The sequence below is a fragment of the Lolium rigidum genome, chromosome 1, assembly GCF_022539505.1.
Source record: "Lolium rigidum isolate FL_2022 chromosome 1, APGP_CSIRO_Lrig_0.1, whole genome shotgun sequence".
Taxonomy (NCBI): Eukaryota; Viridiplantae; Streptophyta; class Magnoliopsida; order Poales; family Poaceae; genus Lolium; species Lolium rigidum.
Window position 1 is genome coordinate 214,068,837 of NC_061508.1, and position 21,186 is coordinate 214,090,022.

Consider the following 21,186-nt stretch of genomic DNA (forward strand, 5'->3'; position numbering starts at 1 on the left):
GCCCAAATTGGAGGAGGGCGCCGGAGTGGGGCCGGAGGGGAGGAGGAGGGCGGAGGAGGGCGGCCGGAGTGGGGCCGGAGGGGAGGAGGAGGGCGGAGGTGGGCGGGGACGGAGTTTCGCGAGCCACGCTCGGTTCGGGAGAGGAGAGCGAGCAGTTGCTCGATTCCGAGCGAATACGGAGGTCCAGACCTCCGAATTGGGCTACGGGTGTCGCGCGGGCCTCTTCTTAGAATTGGGTAACAATTCCACACATCAATATCTAGCACATTCAAACAGCGGAATTGGGCCCTCAATTCTAGATTTCCCAATTCAGAGCCCAATTCATTACAACCAAACACAGTATAAAGGTTTTTTTTGTGTGTAGAAACAATATTCTTGCCCAGCTTGCCCATACACCAAAGACCCACTTTTCAACTATGGAATGCACTTCTCAACGAATTTGCCCTAGTTGGCCACGTGATGAAAACGAAACACTCCCATAATAAATTTAAAGATAGGCTAAGCACGACGACAACTAATATTAAACGGAGAGTAGCTTTCTAAGTTTCTTGGTAACATTGTCCTTTGTAAATGACTTATTTCTTCATTGTACTCCGTATAAAATTTACAGCGGGAAACTCTCCCACCGTTTTCCCCTAAAAAAACATTCTTGGTTGTGCAACCAACAGGCTAAGCCCAAAGAAAAGAAAAGGTACTCTCTAACTCTGATGCTCCTAGCACGAGCAGACCCTCCACTGTCCTAAATTCTCTATGATCTGAGAAATCAGAGCTACCACGCTTCGTTGTAGGGACACATCGTGAAAAACTCCAGCATTTCTCGATTTCCAGAGACTCTGTTTGTTTATGCTTAAACACCGGAAGCACACATAGTCGACTGCTTGCTACCACGCCCTCTTCATAGTGTGACGACAAAACAAATCCACATCCCAATATTTGTTCCTTGCGCGAAACGGGCATGCGGGTCGGTCACCGGCCAGGAACCTAGCAGAGCCTTTTTCTTTTTTCTTTTTGAGCTCATGGCATTGACCCGGTTGATTTCAGTTCTGATTCGTTTGGATCAGACCGAGGACATAAAATAGGTTGTTCGGTCAAAAGTTCCCGTTTAGGCGGGGTAGCCCAGGGCCCGACGCATTTGGTTCGACCTGAGCCGGTTTGTAATATGTTTTCTTAAAGTTCGCTAAATAGGCTAATATATGGGAAAAGAGGACATACAAACTGAAAATATGGCAAATCAAACATGGCCAAATTAAATTTAGGGAACCACATAGTTCACATGCCCTAGCTGCCTTGGGTCAAGTTGGAGTGGAAAATGATCACCAAGTGTGGGTGGATCAGGTCCCTGCTGATGTAAACATGGCTTTTTAGGGTGATGCTTCCGATTCAAGTTTAATGGAATGAATGTGTTCCAAGTTTTTTTAAAAAAAGTTCCATGCCAAGTAGAAAGATATGTGAGAAAGATCACAAATCGCGTTGGAATATGATGACTCCCTTATCCTCTAACCAAGCCCTTTGTTCCAGCTCCCGTGAGGCTCAAGTCCGCGATCATGTTCCGGCTCTCCTCCGTGAGCAAGTTGGCATCGGCCTCATTCTTCCGGACTTGTATGGCTTGTTTTGTTAGGTCAATGAAGGTGGCACATGTGGCCTCTTTGCCTCGGCGCCGCTTCTCCTCCCTCTTGACGATGTCCTCCTCCTTCTCGGCCAACATTGCCTTCAAGGTCCCACTCAATGAAAGTGATGAAGCATCGCGCTTGAGATTGTATTTGGTAGCCTTGTGGCCTCTTGACCGAGATGGAAGGGCACCATTGCATGGGTCTTCCTCATCAAGATCAATGGCCATTGTCACCCCTGCATTGCCGTTCTTGATGCTTAGTTTTAGGCCTCATAGCCTAGCCTCTACGTTGGGAAATCCTTGACCTCCCTCCAACAATGAACCATGTGGTATCCTTTTATCAAATAACCGAGAAGTATTCCAAGGCACGGGGTACCTAAACATACACAAACCGTTAGATGCACTAAAATGCGAAGCCATGTACACAACCGGATAGGGAATGACCTTACCATATCGACAACGTCAATGCCACTAACGAAGCGGGAAACCACGTGATCGATCGTCGCGTCTCTTTTGGATTGATACTTGGTGGCGATCACTACGAATTCAGAAGGGAGCATGTCATCGCCGTCGTTCATGGAATTCTTGGTGACCTTCCTTCAATAAGAATTGCCCTTATGCTCGGCAATGAAAATAAGACCGAGCAGAGCCTAGAGTTCACGCTTTCACCACTCCCTATGTTTTTTGTTTTCGCGTTTTGGCTTAATAAAAGTTGAGCTTTGTAAAATTAGACCAAAAATATAGGGACATATATGAACATCCACAATATCAAAATCATATAAATATGAAATTATACTTCATAAGGATTCTAATATTATAGATGGTATATTGTGGATGCTGCTATTTTTTTATTAAAAAAAATAGTTAATTTTACTGAGTTCAACTTTGACTAAACCTATGATAGGAAAGTAATAATATAAACAGGGAGAGTGGATAAATGGAGGCCGAGCTACATGTAGCTCTTTATTTTCAAAAATTCAAAAATCATATTTCTAAGTTTCGAAAAATTCTGAAAAAAATTCATAAATGTAGTCAATGATGGAATCTACAAACATGCAAAATCTCAATGTGAAATTCTTACGGTCGGGCCAAACGTGGATGGCGAGGCACAGCTTCATCGTTGTGATTTGTGAACTACTCCAATGATGAGACAGACCTCTCCGACGTAGACACCGACAACGAGGAGGAGTGACGCGCCACCCGTCGCCATCCCCAAGTCCCATCGATGTTAGTATAAATCCCGAGGTAGTTTTTAGGAACCTTTAGTTCCTCTTTTTCAAAATCTTGTAAATATACTCGGATGAAAGGGTTTAAATACTTGGTGCAAAAATCAACGGAATCATGTTTGCGGTTTTTGGATCGAGCATCTGTTCAGTAGTTTCTATTCTTCGCCCTAAAAAATTAGATGCAGTTAATCGCCGTTCCCGCGATGCGGTTCGACCTGACGGGTATCTGTTAAGAACTTAAGATGCTCTAATGTTGTCTTCTGGTTGTGATCGTACGGTAAAAGTTGGCGTACTCACTCTGCTGTGGTAAGTTAATCACGCCACATGGGCGGTCAAGGTCAGAAGGCTTTTGACTCGGTACCGGTAGTGTGGTCAAGCTTTTTTGTTTTCGCGTGTTGTACGCCGCTTGTCAGCTTGTGTGTGTATGGCATGCAAGTTGCATATGTGCATGGGACATGGGTGCACAACTGTGGGTGCATCGTGTTGTGTCCGACAGGCCCACCATGCTCGATCCAGCATGTGTCTACCAAGGATCAGAATAGGTTGTACACAAACCAACAAGCAAGCAGGCAAGCAAACCGAAGTCAGCTACTCCGCACAAAGTTGATTGATGTAGAACAATTGCCGTCGAATTAGTGAATTTCATGATTAATTTCGCAACCCAGTGAGGTAGTACAAAATATGTCACGTTGATCTTTCTTCTTCTTAACTGCTGGTTCAAGAAGAAACAAAAAAACGATTAAGATGGATTAAGATGTAATCGAAGAGGTCGTCTTACAAGTATATATACATAATACATCTAAATTTAGATAAATCTATAACTTCTTTTTTATCGTAGGGAGTATAATAATGCTATTAGATTCAATTTGACACTATCATTGTTTTTTTTTAGAAACACAATACAAACGTAGCCACTCACATACACACGCATACACTCGGCTCTATGAACGCGCGCACACACCCTACCTCTATGAGCACCTTCAGAAGACTGAGCCAGCGGATTGGATCTTGAAATTGATGAAGTAACCATAGGCGCCTCGTTCTCGACGGGAACATCGCCTCCCACTGAATGAATATTCTGCCTTTATGAAACACATAGATGTTAAATCTGGGGTTTGAACTCTGGTGGGATGGGAGTACAACCATCTTCCTAACCACCTAACCTCAGGTTGATTCTCATTTGACACTATCATTGTTGATTATCCAGTCAGGGGTTGAACGAGCAAATTGTTGGGCTACCATGAGTTATAGAAATGCTTAGAGTATTTTCCAAACTAGTCTATACCAACAAAATTCAATGTCTAAAACAGCAGAGGCCAACTAATCTTTGTTTGCATTCTCGAAAGGCTTGGGAGTACGAACATTGTCCTCACGGTGACAACTATTCCCTCAATTCTTTCATGAAAGATTAGGTAAACCATATATTTATATTAGTCATTGAAATAAAGTAAAATTTACATGAGGTTAAACCTAAGGGAAATTATGCTATTAATTAAATTAGAAGCATGGGAGTGCACAAGAAAAATTATTATGTTTCCCTATCCTTTAAACTAAAGAAACTTTGTATGAAAATTTCCTATGGAGTACCATACTCTTAAAGAATTATGTATATTCCTTTAGACCAAAGAGGATCTTAGTTTTATCAGGAATCTTTGTTGTTCTTGTATATTCGAGATATTTGCAATTTTTGGTCTACTAATTCTTGGTGCATCATGAATGGGTGGTGGTCCATGGTAAATGGTGGACTAGCCAACTCATCTGTCCTCTCTGTTGAGCTTATTGTGGGCTTTCATTTTGTGACTTTTTTACTTCTCCTCTTCTTTGACATATTGTCTATGACCAATTGATTGGACTGCTAAAAGGGAGGAGGAGAAGACCTAGACTAACCCTAATCTACTCCGGCGCTTCACCTCCACCGCCTCCGACCGGCTATTCCGGCGGAGTGGCTTCGGATCTGCTCGGCCACGAGGGAGGAGGGGCCAAGAACTGTAGCAAGCTGAGAGCTGTTCGGGGGGGGGGGGAGATGAGAGACCTTGTGGATTTGGCGTGATGCTCGTGTTGAGGTGCTGGTGGTGGAGTCTGGGCTTCTCCCTGCTGCTAGCGGCGGTGCTGCAGCTGCTCGTGGTGCTCCGGCTGTCGGAGCCAGAGGCGAGCGACGGCAGGTCGGCGTCATCCTCTCCAATAAAAGCCTTCTTCGAGTCACCATATCTGGGCGAGTTCGTCTTGATTCCCCCTCTCTCTGGCCACCGCGGCGGTGGAGATTGCGAGGGGATCTCTGACGACACCGCTTTTGGCAGATCTGCTGGCTCCTTATCTGGAGCTGATCTTCGTCGAGCGAAACACACGGTGACCAAGCATGTCACTGTGATCCTTGGCCAACATGGTGGCCCGTTGATGTCTACGGGTGCTTCTATTCTTGTAGACAGTGTTGGGCCTCCAAGAGCAGAGGTTTGTAGAACAGCAGCAAGTTTCCCTTAAGTGGATCACCCAAGGTTTATCGAACTCAGGGAGGAAGAGGTCAAAGATATCCCTCTCATGCAACCCTGCAACCACAAAGCAAGAAGTCTCTTGTGTCCCCAACACACCTAATAGGTGCACTAGTTCGGCGAAGAGATAGTGAAATACGGGTGGTATGAATGAATATGAGCAGTAGTAACGGCACCGAGAAAAGTGCTTTGCCCGGGACGGTAAACAAGCGATAGTAACGCGGTAAAACGGTAAACAAGCAGACGATAGCGATATTTAGGAACAAGGCCTAGGGATTAGACTTTCACTAGTGGACACTCTCAACTTTGATCACATAACGAGAATAGATAAATGCATACTCTACACTCTCTTGTTGGATGATGAACACCACTAATTGCGTAGGATTACACGAACCCTCAATGCCGGAGTTAACAAGCTCCACAATATTCAATGTTCATATTTAAATAACCTTAGAGTGCATGACATATCAACACAACTAAACCAAGTACTAACATAGCATGCACAGTGTCACCTTCGCACTATGTAGGAGGAATAGATCACATCAATACCATCATAGCAATAGTTAACTTCATAATCTACAAGAGATCATAATCATAGCCTACGCCAAGTACTAACACGGATGCACACACTGTCACCATTACACCGTGCAGGAGGAATAGACTACTTTAATAACATCACTAGAGTAGCACATGGATAAATTGTGATACAAAACACATTGCAATCATAAAGGGATATAAATAAGCACTTCACTATGCCATTCATAACGGTGAATAAGTATTACGTGAAATATATCCTAAGAGACCCACACGGTGCACACACTATCACCTTTACACACGTGGGACAAGGAGTCTCCAGGAGATCACATAAGTAAAACCCACTTGACTAGCATAATGACATCTAGATTACAAGCATCATCATATGAATCTCAATCATGTAAGGCAGCTCATGAGATTATTGTATTGAAGTACATAGGAGAGAGATGAACCACATAGCTACCAGGTACAGCCCCGAGCATCGATGGAGAACTACTCCTCCTCATGGGAGACAACATCGTTGATGAAGATGGCGGTGGTGTCGATGGAGGAGCCTTCCGGGGGCACTTCCCCGTCCCGGCGGCGTGCCGGAACAGAGACTCCTGTCGCCCAGATCTTGGCTTCGCGATGGCGGCGGTTCTGGAAGGTTTCTCGTACCGTGGCTTTTCCGTATCGAAGTTTTAGGTCAGGGACCTTTTTATAGGCGAAGAGGCGGAGTCGAAGGGCTGATGAGGCGACGACACAACAGGGGGGCGCGCCTGGATCCTTGGCCGCGCCGGCCCCATGTGTGGGCCCACCAGGGCTCCCCTCTAGTGGCTCTCGGGTGTTCTGGAAGCTTCGTGGAAAAATAGGATGCTGGACGTTGATTTCGTCTGATTCCGAGAATATTTCCTTACTAGGATTTCTGGAACCAAAAACAGCAGAAAACAGGAACTGGCCCTTCGACATCTCGTCAATAGGTTAGTTCCGGAAAACGCATGATAATGACATAAAGTGTGTATAAAACATGTAGATATCATCAATAATGTGGCATGGAACACAAGAAATTATCGATACGTCGGAGACGTATCAGCATCCCTAAGCTTAGTTACGCTCGTCCCGAGCGGTTAACGATAACAAAGATAATTTACGGAGTGACATGCCATCATAACCTTGATCATACTATTGTAAACATATGTAATGAATGCAGCGATCAAAATAATGGTAATGACATGAGTAAACAACTGAATCATAAAGCAAAGACTTTTCATGAATAGTACTTAAAGACAAGCATCAATAAGTCTTGCACAAGATTTAACTCATAAAGCAATAAATCAAAGTAAAGGTATTGAAGCAACACAAAAGAAGATTAAGTTTCAGCGGTTGCTTTCAACTTGTAACATATATATCTCATGGATATTGTCAACATAGAGTAATATAACAAGTGCAATATGCAAGTATGTAGGAAACAATGAACAGTTCACACAAGTGTTTGCTTCTTGAGGTGGAGAGAGATAGGTGAACTGACTCGACATAAAAGGTAAAAGAATGGCCCTTCGCAGAGGGAAGCATTGATTGCTATATTTGTGCTAGAGCTTTGGTTTTGAAAACATAAAGAGAGCATAAAAGTAAAATTTTGAGAGGTGTTTGTTGTTGTCAACGAATGGTAGTGGGCACTCTAACTACCTCATCAACCGGACTTTCAAGAGCGGCTCCCATGAAGGACGTTATCTCTACCAGCAAGGTAGATCATCCCTCTTCTCCTTTGTTTACACATGTACTTTAGTTTAGTTTTTCTTTATTTATGGATGACACTCCTCCCAACCTTTTGCTTACACAAGCCATGGCTAACCGAATCCTCGGGTGCCTTCCAACATTCACATACCATGGAGGAGTGTCTATTTGCAAAATTAAGTTGCTTACTGATGAATCAGAGCAAAACATGTGAAGAGAATTATTAATGAAAGTTAATTAATTGGGGCTGGGAACCCCATTGCCAGCTCTTTTTGCAAAATTATTGGATAAGCGGATATGCCACTAGTCCATTGTGAAAGTCTGTCAAAAGTAAATGACAAGATCGAAAGATAAAACACCACATACTTCCTCATGAGCTATAAAACATTGACACAAATAAGAGGTGATAAATTTTGAATTATTTAAAGGTAGCACTCAAGAAATTTACCTTGGAATGGCGGAGAAATACCATGTAGTAGGTAGGTAAGGTGGACACAAATGGCATAGTGGTTGGCTCAAGGATTTTGGATGCATGAGAAGTATTCCCTCTCGATACAAGGTTTAGGCTAGCAAGGTTATTTGAAACAAACACAAGGATGAACCGGTGCAGACAAAACTCACATAAAAGACATATTGTAAACATTATAAGACTCTACACCGTCTTCCTTGTTGTTCAAAACTCAATACTAGAAATTATCTAGACCTTAGAGAGACCAATTATGCAAACCAAATTTTAGCAAGCTCTATGTATTTCTTCATTAATAGGTGCAAAGTATATGATGCAAGAGCTTAAACATGAGCACAACAATTGCCAAGTATCAAATTATCCAAGACATTTTACCAATTACTACATGTAGCATTTTCTGTTTCCAACCAAATAACAATGAACGAAGCAGTTTCAACCTTCACCATGAACATTAAAAGCTAAGAACACATGTGTTCATATGAACCAGCGGAGCGTGTCTCTCTCCCACACAAGCATTTATTCAAACAAAAACACAAACACAAGCACACAGACGCTCCAAGTAAAGTACATAAGATGTGACCGAATAAAAATATAGTTTCAAGAGAAGGAACTCGATAATTTGTCGATGAAGAAGGGGATGCCTTGGGCATCCCAAGCTTAGATGCTTGAGTCTTCTTGAAATATGCAGGGATGAACCATGGGGGCATCCCTAAGCTTAGACTCTTCACTCTTCTTGATCATAGTATATCATCCTCCTCTCTTGACCCTTGAAAACTTCCTCCACACCAAACTCGAAACAAACTCATTAGAGGGTTAGTGAATAATTAAAAATTCACATATTCAGAGGTGACACAATCATTGTTAACACTTCTGGATATTGCACAAAGCTACTGGAAGGTAATGGAACAAAGAAATCCATCCAACACAGCAAAAGAGGCAATGCGAAATAAAAGGCAGCATCTGTCAAAACAGAACAGTCCGTAAAGATGAATTTTAAAATGGCACCAGACTTGCTCAGATGAAAATGCTCAAATTGAATGAAAGTTGCGTACATATCTGAGGATCACTCACGTAAATTGGCATAATTTTCTGAGTTACCTACAGAGAATTAAGCCCAGATTCGTGACAGCAAGAAATCTGTTTCTGCGCAGTAATCCAAATTTAGTATGAACCTTACTATCAAAGACTTTACTTGGCACAACAATGCAACAAAATTAAGATAAGGAGAGGTTGCTACAGTAGTAACAACTTCCAAGACACAAATACAAAAAGTACTGTAGCAAAATAAACACATGGGTTATCTCCCAAGAAGTTCTTTCTTTATAGCCATTAAGATGGGCTCGAGCGGTTTAATGATGCACTCGCAAGAAATAGTAGTTGAAGCAAAAGAGAGCATCAAGAGGCAAATTCAAAACACATTTAAGTCTAACATGCTTCCTATGCAAAGGAATCTTGTAAATAAACAAATTCAAGAAGCATAATGCAACAAGCATAGAAAGATAAAACAAGTGCAGCTTCAAGATTTTCAGCAAAAGAGAGGTATTTTAGTAACATGAAAATTTCTACAACCATATTTTCCTCTCTCATAATAACTTTCAGTAGCAACATGAGCAAACTCAAAAATATAACTATCACATAAAGCATTCTTATCATGAGTCTCATGCATAAAATTATTACTCTCCACATAGGCATAATCAATTTTATTAGTTGTAGTGGGAGCAAATTCAACAAAGTAACTATCATTATTATTTTCATCATAAAATATAGGAGGCATATTGTAATCATAATCAAATTTATCCTCCATAACAGGCGGTACTAAAAGACCAATATCATTATAATCATCATAAATAGGAGGCAAAGTATCATCAAAGAAAATTTTCTCCTCAATGCTTGGGGGACTAAAAAGATCATGCTCATCAAAACCAGCTTCCCCAAGCTTAGAATTTTCCATATCATTAGCAACAATGGTGTTCAAAGCGTTCATACTAATATGTTCCATGGGTTTTTTAATTTTCGCATCAAACCATCCATGTCTTAAATCAGGAAATAGAATAAGAAGCTCATTGTTGTCCATTATGCCAAACTAGTGTAAACAAGAAACAAAAAGATGCAATTGCAGGATCTAAAGGAAATAGCTTCGAGTACTTACAACGGCGAAAATAGCTTAGTAGCCGAGATCCGGAGTGTGAGTACCTTTTACCTTTCCTCCCGAGCAACGGCGCCGAGAAAATAGCTTGATGTCTACGGGTGCTTCTATTCTTGTAGACGGTGTTGGGCCTCCAAGAGCGAGAGGTTTGTAGAACGACGGCAAGTTTCCCTTAAGTGGATCACCCAAGGTTTATCGAACTCGGGGAGGAAGAGGTCAAAGATATCCCTCTCATGCAACCACTGCAACCACAAAGCAAGAAGTCTCTTGTGTCCCCAACACACCTAATAGGTGCACTAGTTCGGCGAAGAGATAGTGAAATACGGGTGGTATGAATGAATATGAGCAGTAGTAACGGCACCGGAAAAGTGCTTTGCCCGGGACGAGTAAACAAGCGTAGTAACGCAGCAGTAGTAACGCATGATAAAACGATAAACAAGCGAGTGATAGCGATATTTAGGAACAAGGCCTAGGGATTAGACTTTCACTAGTGGACACTCTCAACTTTGATCACATAACGAGAATAGATAAATGCATACTCTACACTCTCTTGTTGGATGATGAACACCACTAATTGCGTAGGATTACACGAACCCTCAATGCCGGAGTTAACAAGCTCCACAATATTCAATGTTCATATTTAAATAACCTTAGAGTGCATGACGGATCAACACAACTAAACCAAGTACTAACATAGCATGCACACTGTCACCTTCGCACTATGTAGGAGGAATAGATCACATCAATACCATCATAGCAATAGTTAACTTCATAATCTACAAGAGATCATAATCATAGCCTACGCCAAGTACTAACACGGATGCACACACTGTCACCATTACACCGTGCAGGAGGAATAAACTACTTTAATAACATCACTAGAGTAGCACATGGATAAATTGTGATACAAAACACATTGCAATCATAAAGGGATATAAATAAGCACTTCACTATGCCATTCATAACGGTGAATAAGTATTCGTGAAATATAGCCTAAGAGACCCACACGGTGCACACACCTGTCACCTTTACACACGTGGGACAAGGAGTCTCCAGGAGATCACATAAGTAAAACCCACTTGACTAGCATAATGACATCTAGATTACAAGCATCATCATATGAATCTCAATCATGTAAGGCAGCTCATGAGATTATTGTATTGAAGTACATAGGAGAGAGATGAACCACATAGCTACCGGTACAGCCCACGAGCCTCGATGGAGAACTACTCCCTCCTCATGGGAGACAGCGGCGTTGATGAAGATGGCGGTGGTGTCGATGGAGGAGCCTTCGGGGGCACTCCCCGTCCCGGCGGCGTGCCGGAACAGAGATTCCTGTCCCCCAGATCTTGGCTTCGCGATGGCGGCGGCTCTGGAAGGTTTCTCGTACCGTGGCTTTTCCGTATCGAAGTTTTAGGTCAGGGACCTTTTTATAGGCGAAGAGGCGGAGTCGGAGGGCTGATGAGGCGACGACACAACAGGGGGGCGCTCGGATCCTGGCCGCGCCGGCCCCATGTGTGGGCCCACCGGGGCTCCCCTACGAGTGGCTCTCGGGTGTTCGGAAGCTTCGTGGAAAAATAGGATGCTTGGGCGTTGATTTCGTCCGATTCAGAGAATATTTCCTTACTAGGATTTACGGAACCAAAAACAGCGAAAACGAGAGCGGCCCTTCGGCATCTCGTCAATAGGTTAGTTCCGGAAAACGCATGATAATGACATAAAGTGTGTATAAAACATGTAGATATCATCAATACTGTGGCATGGAACACAAGAAATTATCGATACGTCCGAGACGTATCACCCGTTTTCTTCTACCTCCATGGCGGAGGCCCTCTCGGTCGGCTGCTGGAGCTCGACGCCGCGAGGGAGACAAGTGGCTCGTCCCCGTCTCTCTGGTGGTCGCCAGGGGCTGGACCTTGGCGTCGGTAAAGAGCGTTCGAGCATCATGCGCTCGGAACTCGGTGGAGACGCCTGGAGTTCGCCGGCGGTGCGTGGCGGAGACTACCCTGGACCTAATTGCTTTTTCTCTCTTTTTGTCAGGGTGGTTTTTGTAAAGTGGAAGGCCCCTTCTTCAAATTTTAGGTTTCTCAGGGCAAGAGATGTAGAGGGGCTTTTCTGTAAAATGTACCTGCCACTTGTTTCAATATAGAAGCTCCACCGGGGTCTCTTGACCCCAATTTTGTGCAAAAAAAAAATTGACTGGACTTGTTTTGACTTGCCATGGAGTATTTGCTATGTAGGACTACATGGGACCTCTAGCTAAATCAGCTATTTCCCCGAATCATTTGTCATCTCTCGTTTTCTTATTGTTAGAGCATCTCCACCGGCGCCCCCGATAGCGGCCTCGATAGCGTTTTGGGGGCCGGGAGCGAAAATGGTCTCACACCGGCGTGCCCCATACAGTGCCGGCGGTTTTTGGAGCCCAATAGAAGCACCGACAACCCCGTGCTGGCCCCTTCGCCAAGGGCGCGAATCGGGCGCGCCGGCGCCTCGCAAGGCTGGAATTTTTGGGCGTGGGAGCCGCCAGTCAGCCACACATCCCAAAAGTCGACGCCAGTGGGGAGTGGCGGGGCCGACGCGTTAGCGGCACATTCAATTTTAACCTAACCGTCGCCTACCTCGCGACGGGAGTTAATTGGGGCGCATCGGCGGTGCAGTTTCCGCAGACGCATAGGGAAGCGTCCCATCGCGCCTAGCTCTCTGTGCCGGTGTTAATGAGCGCCGCCGCTCCCCCGCTCCCCCGCCTCTCTCCAGCCTATAAAAAGGGCCACCTCTCATCATCCCTCTCACACACAAACCCTAGCGCCTCTGTCCCAAACCCTAGCCGCTACCATCTGAAGAGACGAGGCCATGTCTGGTCGAGACCGAGGCCGAGAGGTCGCAGCCGTGGTCGTGGTCGTGGCCGCGGCAGAGCTGCACGCTCGCCGTCGCCTGCGTCGTCTTCATCGTCCGATCTGCAGGAGGTGGAGCGGCGAGTGGTGTTCAAGTTCGTCATTGTCCTCAAGGGCGACCCACACGACATCTAGAGGCTGCCGGACACGTTTGCCGACTTCGTCGCTGGCGACCAGCCAGGCTCGCTGCATCTACGGGAGGCTGCCTGCGGCTGCTGCCGCTCGATTGTGGACGTGATCTACGACGCACACAGCAAGATGTACCTCCATATCAGTTGGGAGAAGTTTGCGCGCTACCACCACCTCGAAGCCGGCTACGTGCTCACGTTCTCCTTCTTTGGCAAGGGGGACATGCACATCAAGGTGTTCGACGAGACACGCTGCCGCCACCACTACCACGGTGACACGGATTAGGAGGACAACGACTGAGTGTTGTTTCTTCACAGCGAAAATGGGCACGCATGTTTTTGGATGTTCTTCGTCGAAAGAACCAACAGGGGCACCGGCACCAGCTGGATTTTCCAGTTTGGGTGACTGGGTGCCTGAGAGTGTTCTTTGTTGGCAGCGAACACACGAAACCTGCGATGACCGGTCTAGTTAGGTTTAGTTATTTTTCAATGTTTTATATTTGTGTCAACCATGGTTCAAACTATGTATTAGTTTGTGGAAACCATGTTCCACATTATATCTTTGTGTAAACCATGTTCCCAATTACGTGTTAGTTTGTGGAATGGAATATTTCTTCTCTTTATTCGATTTTCGATGCTTTTATTTGTGATTTTAACTTAAAAAATCTATCGGGGCCGCCGGTTTGGGGGCGCCGGTGTGGAAACAGCTCCCCAAATAGAGGATGCAGTGATGGCGTCCCCATACGGAGGTGCCGGCGCCTCTACCGACGACTATTTGGAGCTGCCGATGGAGATGCTCTTAGACTTATATCTTTTGATTTTTATTTCTCTTTTTATTTGACATGTTGCCTATGGAAAATTGATCTGACTTTTGTTGTCGTGACTTGACTTTAGTGATTTGCCATGTACTATGTGACTAGATGGGACCTCTGGCTAGAATCATCTATTGCCTCAACTGTCTCTCTCTCTCTTGTTAGCATCAATGTAAATCACCCAATAAGAAGCTAGGCGACGTGTTCATTTTTCTTACTTATAAAGATTTGAGTTGGCGGTACTCTGGTCACCTCTTTCATTTGGCTTGAAGTTGGACTCATGGGAACCTAAAACATAGCAACAAAATAAATGAATTACTTTCATTTGAGTTTGCAGTACTGTTCACCTCTTTCGTTTGAGTCGTGATGCACTAGCTCAGTTGTGTGGTGCTGGTGGCTCTATCCCCAGCTATACTTGGTGCAATCAGACACTAGTAATTGAAACATATTGCTTGGAGTTGACAAATGTACCAAGAAAGGGGGAGGTGGATAGATCAGTCTACTCCACTACTATATAGGAGATTAAAACCTTGCTTAAGGTTAGACAAACTTGTGCTACTCATATTAGTAGATTCAAATACTAGCGGCCATTTTATGGATAGCTATGGTAGGACTAGTAATCGTACTACGGTGTGGCTATCCTCAGGTCCAGAGGTCTAGCGGATATATGCAATACCCCGTGTAATCTGAATCTTTGAGTAAGTAATTTCACAAAAAGACTAAGGAATTTTTTTCCAGACAAGAAGCATATATTAATATCTTGAAGATACGAATTACATCAAACCTTTGCAACAACGCATTGCCCTAGTGGCATTATGGATGGACATAACTGAAAAGTAAAAAAAAAAGAATATTGCTATCGCCATCGTCTTTTCGTATTTGATCGGGTGTACAATAAGATAATTGGAGAGGCTAACCCTAGATTAAGATGTTCTACTGGTATTAAAGTTGCAACGGCGACGATGTGAACGCCCACCTCATCACAAAACCCCCGTGAAGCCGTTAAAACCCCACCATGGCACCACCGTTCCTGATCCCGTAGGCCCCACAACCAAAAGGAGACACCGCAATCCAGCCAACCAATGGCGCGTGGACATGTCAGCGATCCCCGCCACGTCATCGCAGGATCAGGAGAAAAAGCGCGCGCTCGCGGGAGATTCCCCCTCGCTTTCCCTCCAAATAGCATCCCTCGTGCCAGCTTCTCGCCCACTTTGCAGCCACCACCCTGACCTACTCAAGTATTTTTTGGGGCAATGGCGAACGGCGGCGGCGGCCGGCGGCGCAAGGGGGCGCGCCGGGGTAAGACGAAGAAGAAGACCAAGTACCTCAGCCTCAGCCGCCACCTCGCCCAGGCGGCGGAGGTCGTCGTACACAGGCCTGAATCTCCGTCGGTGGAGGAATCTTTGCCGCTGGAGGCGCCGTCGGCGGAGGAGACGCTTGAGGAGGACGGAGGCGGGCATGAGCAGCAGCAGCAGCAGCTCGACCCGTTCGCGCTGCATCCCGAGGCGCCGTCCACGCTGTTCGCGGCGGCGCCGTCGCTCAACGACATCCTCGGCGCCTCCTCCTTCTCCTCCGGCGGCGGCTCGGGAGGTTCCTCTCCGTGCGCCCCCTCCCCGGACGCATCCGGTGGGAGCGGCCGCTTCGAGGGCGAGGAGGAGGACCTGGCCCGGCGCGCGCTCCGGGGCAGGGAGCGGTGGGTGTACTGCAGGAGCAGCTCCTCCTCGCCCAGCGCCGCGACGGCCACCACCACCACCACCACCACAACCTCGTCCTCGTGCTCGTCGGCGGCCAGCACGGGCGCCGCCTCCGCGCGGCCGCCGCTGCTCAAGCTGGACTACGACGAGATCCTGGCCGCCTGGGCCGGCCGCGGGTCCCTCTACATCGGCGCCGCGCCGGGTCTCCCGGCGCCCAAGCTGGAGCCCGACTCGGTAAGCCCTCAGTTCAGATCCCCCTTTTGCGTTCCTCGGAGCCGGAGGGGACGACACGCGTCATTGAACCGTGACACGCGGCCCGTGCAGGTGTTGGTGGAGGTGGCGCCGGGGCGGCAGGCGGCGGCGGCGTGGGTTGCGCCGGATGCGACCGGGAGGGCGGAGAGGGTCAGGCGCTACAAGGAGAAGCGGCATGCCAGGCTCTTCTCCAAGCGGATCCGGTACGAGGTTCGCCGGATCAATGCCGTCCGGCGGCCGCGCTTGAAGGTACCCCCATGATTCGCTTTATTGCAGCTCCCTTACTGTGATTAACTGGCTGTGATCTTAGAAATAGCATGTCCATACATCAGTAATGTTCTGAACTGCGAAATGCAATTGGGCTTCTGGGATAGAGCTGGATTAGATTCTAAACCTCAAGGAATTCTTGTGCGAATCGGCGACTATTGAGATTAAACCTCTGGTCCCAGGAAGAATTGAATGAACTGGTCAGATAGAACTGAAGATTTCGACAAGGACTATGAAAATATAGCCTCAGAATTATGGTCCCGTGCTGATGATGCTGTTATTTTTCTGACGACTACAAAGGATGCACACACACATGGCCACCTCGCCTAGACAGAAATGAATACCGTGTCTTGAAATCCTTTTGCTCTTTTACTTCATTTCTAACAAGCAGGAGGCAATGCACCTTATGTGGTTCTTACTTGCGCATTCAGTACTTTCTTTCGCATGCATAGTTGCATCTTGCATACTAGTAATGCTGTGCATAAACCAGTCAGTTACTCCATTTTGGTTTACCCAATCCTGTTCTGACCAGACTGCATCTTGCTTCACTGAATTACAGGGCCGTTTCATCAGGGGGAACGAAGGTGTTGCGATGGCCACCTGAAGCGAGCTCCAGCCTTTAGCGCAGTGCTTGCTTCATTCAGTTACAAGAATGGGTAATACATGCATCCATCCGTGTGTCACTCCGTTCCAACTGTAGAATGTAAATGATCAGGTTATTAGTCTCCAGGCTGCCATATCCCAAACCCAGTTTCTTGTACCATTCTGCTGTTTCCTCGCTGCTTGAGCAGCAAGTGCAGTGTGTGTGTATCATGTTGTTTGCCAGCTTTGTAGGATGAAAAATAATAGAACTTTATTTGTCATAATTTCCAGTCTGGTGCTGCGTTTTGTTCTTCAGTTTGAGGCGGAGGTGCTGGCTGCGGTTGGGTGAATGTTCAGAACTTCAGATGCAGCTACATTTGTCAAAGTAGGTGATGTCAATTTTACACGAATTTGTAATGGCTTCTCAGAGTCTCACGGTCTGAAAGGCAATACAGGGAGATCATAGCTGAATACATCTGCTACTGTGTCAGTCTGCCGTTTACAAGCCAAGCTGTAGCTTTAGTTGCAAATGCGGCGTGGATCATGCTGGTTGGCAGCTTTGTAGGATGAAGATAATAGAACTTGATTTGCTCGTAAATTCAGTGCTGCGTTTATTCTCTTCAATCTGATGCGAAGCTTCTGCTGTTGGGTGAATGTTACCAACCTCAGATAATCTACCTTTCAGAATCTCATGCTCTGAAAGGCAATATGGGGAGATCATTCCCTGGACACATCGAGAGCTTTCCGCCACCGCTGTCCGCTGGGTGAGAAGATTTGGTTCGTTGTGCCGTTCTGTGTTTCTGTTAGAGTAAAACACACTAGAGGTTGTACCTGATAGTCCCAAGAAAAATATCACACCCTGAACTTAGCAACCCGCCTGACGGAATACATGCTGCTACCTGGCTGGCACATATAATCTCGGCTTATACTGTCACCTGAGTTATAGTGCTCCCTCCGTTTAGTCAAAGCCAAATTGTATAAAGTTTGATAAAAACTGATAGATAAAAAAATCAACTTCATGACACCAAATACATATAGTATGAGAATATGATTTATGAAGATTTTAATATCATATATTTTACATTACATATGTTGATTTTTTTTTAGATATTAGGTCACTTTACAAACTAGACGTTGAGTAAACCCAAAGCGCGAGGTAAACAAAAATATAGAGAGTTTAAGAAGTGTGATTCGCGTGACAGAATTTCCCACCAAAGAAAACAAGCCCAAACCACCTCAGATCCTCGTCTTCTAATAGTGATAGTGTACCAGAAAATTTACCTGAAAACATATTGTACCAGAAAGCAGGCGCCCCTGGCTTTCAAGTACTTCAAGCAATGTAATGGATACAAGGCCTTCACTTTATGCCATTGTTGGATCAAGATAATGGATTGTCCCAAGTGGGAGCTATGATATGCTACATACAAAAAGGGTTCAAGCACGCAGAGGGGGTGTGGATGGGGATAATGTATTAGCGGTCGTTGATCTCTAAGAGGGTGACCCAAGCAATTGTGGTTGTGTATCTCGTTCAAGGGCCCATGAGGACACCAAGTCCGATCTCAAATGTGATGCTTCCGCACTTGCATTGAGTGAGACGTTGATGGCCAACTAGGAGGAGATAAATGCTAAAATGGATGAGAAGCGACACCGGGAGAAAGAGGCCACATGTGCTAGCTTCATTGACCTTGCAAAGAGACCTCCTGAAATCCAAGCCATTGAGGTCGAGGCCAAATTGCTCACCGAGGAGAATCGAATCATGTTCACCGACTTGAGCCTTATGAACCCCATAAACCGCGCTTAGTTCAAGAAGAAGCAAATAAGCATCCAACAATGTGATGCATGATCTCACTTATCTATCTTACCTTGTCTATTCCGTATAAAACTTATGTCATTTTGCACTGATTCGGTGCTATTGTGTGTGTACTATTGAATTTCCTAATTAGTGGTAATTTGTTAGTACCATATTCGCGTTTTCGTGCTATTTTCACTTATATGTTGCCCAATTGAGTAAATAGTAAAAAAGTTGGCACAAGGCCAGCGCAGATCAAATGGGCTTGGCAACATCATTTTTAGGACGAAGGGAGCAGGAAAAAAATATTCCATGTCCAAATAGTGCACCGAACTTTCAAATACTGTCAAGTAGGGAATCCTCTCTAGGATGTACTACCACCATCAAAATTATAAGATATTTTAGTAGGAATTATGTTTTCTTATTGAACGAATTGTGTTTTTTGTCTATATGATTCATTCATTTTTTTTAATCATTTCCCGATGTGCATTGAGAAAACTACTGCTTCTGCCCTACTCGCGAAGTGTTGGACGTCGTTTTCCCATTTTGAAACAGTGGTATACACTACAAGAATGGGCTGATATGCCGAGGGCTGGGAACCCTCGGCGTAGCCTGTTTTGGCCGTCGGCGTAGGCTACGCTGAGGGCAACCCTCGGCATAGCTCCTCGGCGACTACCTCCCTCGGTGGAGCCACTATTGCCATCGGCGTAGCACGCTATACCGACGGCAAAAACGTCGGCATAATAATTTAAAATTTTCAAAATTCTTTTTTTAAAAAGAACGTCAAAAAAATCTTTTTTTTTCTTTGCCCCTCGGCATAGAGTTTTAAGATTTTTCAAATTTTATTTTGTTTTACACCACTTTTTTTTTTCTTTTTTCCCTTCTTTTTACTTGTTTATCTTTCACCCGAGACACTTTTAACTCTAAGTACAATTAATCTTAGGTCAAATTACAATCATGGTTAAACTTTCCTGTTGGTCACCCATCCTCACACTACTTCAGCCTTAGCACACTTAACTTATTGGTTCCATTCGGATGAGCTTCCATTAAAGAATTGACACCTAGCTGATAATAATAGCATATCAACTTTATTAACCCTTGGACCGTGATGTCACACCTCTTTATTTTTGAATTCCAAACAATTACTTAAGTAAACAATCATGAATATATAAGTAATAATAATATTGAATTCAAACAACAATGAAATTATTTTACTTTTTGGTCTTTTTTCTAATTAATATGGAATAATTAATATCTTTAAATCAGAAAATCGAAATTCCACAAATAATATGTCTAAATCTATCAGAACAATGTGAGGAATCTAAATATAACATCCATATCATCTTTTAAACCTAAAAATTAGAGGAATCCAAATATGATGTCCAGTTTGCCATCTGGCCAAAATGGCCTCCCTCGGGAGATGCGAAATGGCCGTATCGGGCGCGCTGGTGCACCGTTCGCCAACACGCTAAACGGACAAAAATTATCACATAAAGTGATGTGTTATAGACCTAAAAACAATTTTCCCAGAATTTATTGAGCGACGGAAAGTGTACCCTAGTTCAAATCCGATCAGTTTCCAGCGGATTCTGCGGGACACCGCAGGAAGCCGCAAGGATTCCCAGATAGCTAGCGCGCACATATGGCATGTGATATGTTGTGCGGAGGCAGTGTCCTACCACTACGAGGTCTCGCGCAATACTAAAATTCACCCCATGTAGCTGCTTCACAAAAAAAAAAAACGTTTTGGCACCCCGAAAAAGAAAAAACCATCGCCCATGGATCGGATTGGAAATCCGCTCCTGGGGCCTTGCTTACCATCACAGGGATCACGCATGTGCCAAATATGACCTCGTTTCGATAAACTATGCGTTGTCACGGGTCATTTCCTACTCATAATTTCCTCTAAAAGCCATAAAACTTCAGACATGATAGCCTTATTTGTGAAGGGTTTTCCAAAATAAGTGCCGTATCCCAATTCCGACTTTTGAAGTGGTTACTAGGACACACAAAACAACGCCATGCGAAGCCGCAAGATTTTCTGACTTCGTTTAAATTGCAATCTGGCCAAAACAGGACCCCCGGAGATGCAGTATGGCCGTACCGGGCGCGCGGGTACACCCGTTCACCATCGCGCTAAACGGAAAAAATTAGCATATAAATTGGTGTGTCGTAGACCTAAAAATATTTTTCCTGGAATTTATTAAGCGACGGAAAGTGTACCCCTAGTTAAAATCCGGACAGTTTTCAGCGGATTCGGCGGGACAACACAGGAAGCCGCATGGATTTCGAGATAGCTAGCGCGCACATATGGCATGTGATATATGGTGCGGAGGCGGTGTCCTACCACTACACAGAGGTCTCGCGCAATACTAAAATGCGCCTCATGTAGCTGCTTCACAAAAAAACATTTTGGCACCCCGAAAATGAAAAAACCATCGCCCATGGGTCGGATTGGAAATCCGCTCCCGGGACCTTGCTTCCCATCATAGGGACCACACACGTACCAAATATGGCCTCGTTCCGACAAACTATGCGGTGTCAGACGCCGTTTCCTACTCATTTCCCCTAAAAGCCATAGAACCCCGGAC

General features: G+C 45.1%; 1 protein-coding gene across 1 annotated transcript; it reads left to right on the top strand.

Annotated features, from left to right (window-relative positions):
- The first annotated feature begins 15,264 nt into the window (after window positions 1–15,264).
- LOC124683109 (zinc finger protein CO3-like) lies at window positions 15,265–17,309 on the top strand. Its single transcript, XM_047217684.1, has 3 exons — window positions 15,265–15,939; window positions 16,030–16,206; window positions 16,784–17,309. Exons 1-3 carry the CDS (start codon window positions 15,265–15,267, stop codon window positions 16,826–16,828), a joined length of 897 nt encoding a protein of 298 aa, XP_047073640.1. The 3' UTR covers window positions 16,829–17,309.
- The last annotated feature ends 3,877 nt before the right edge of the window (window positions 17,310–21,186 follow it).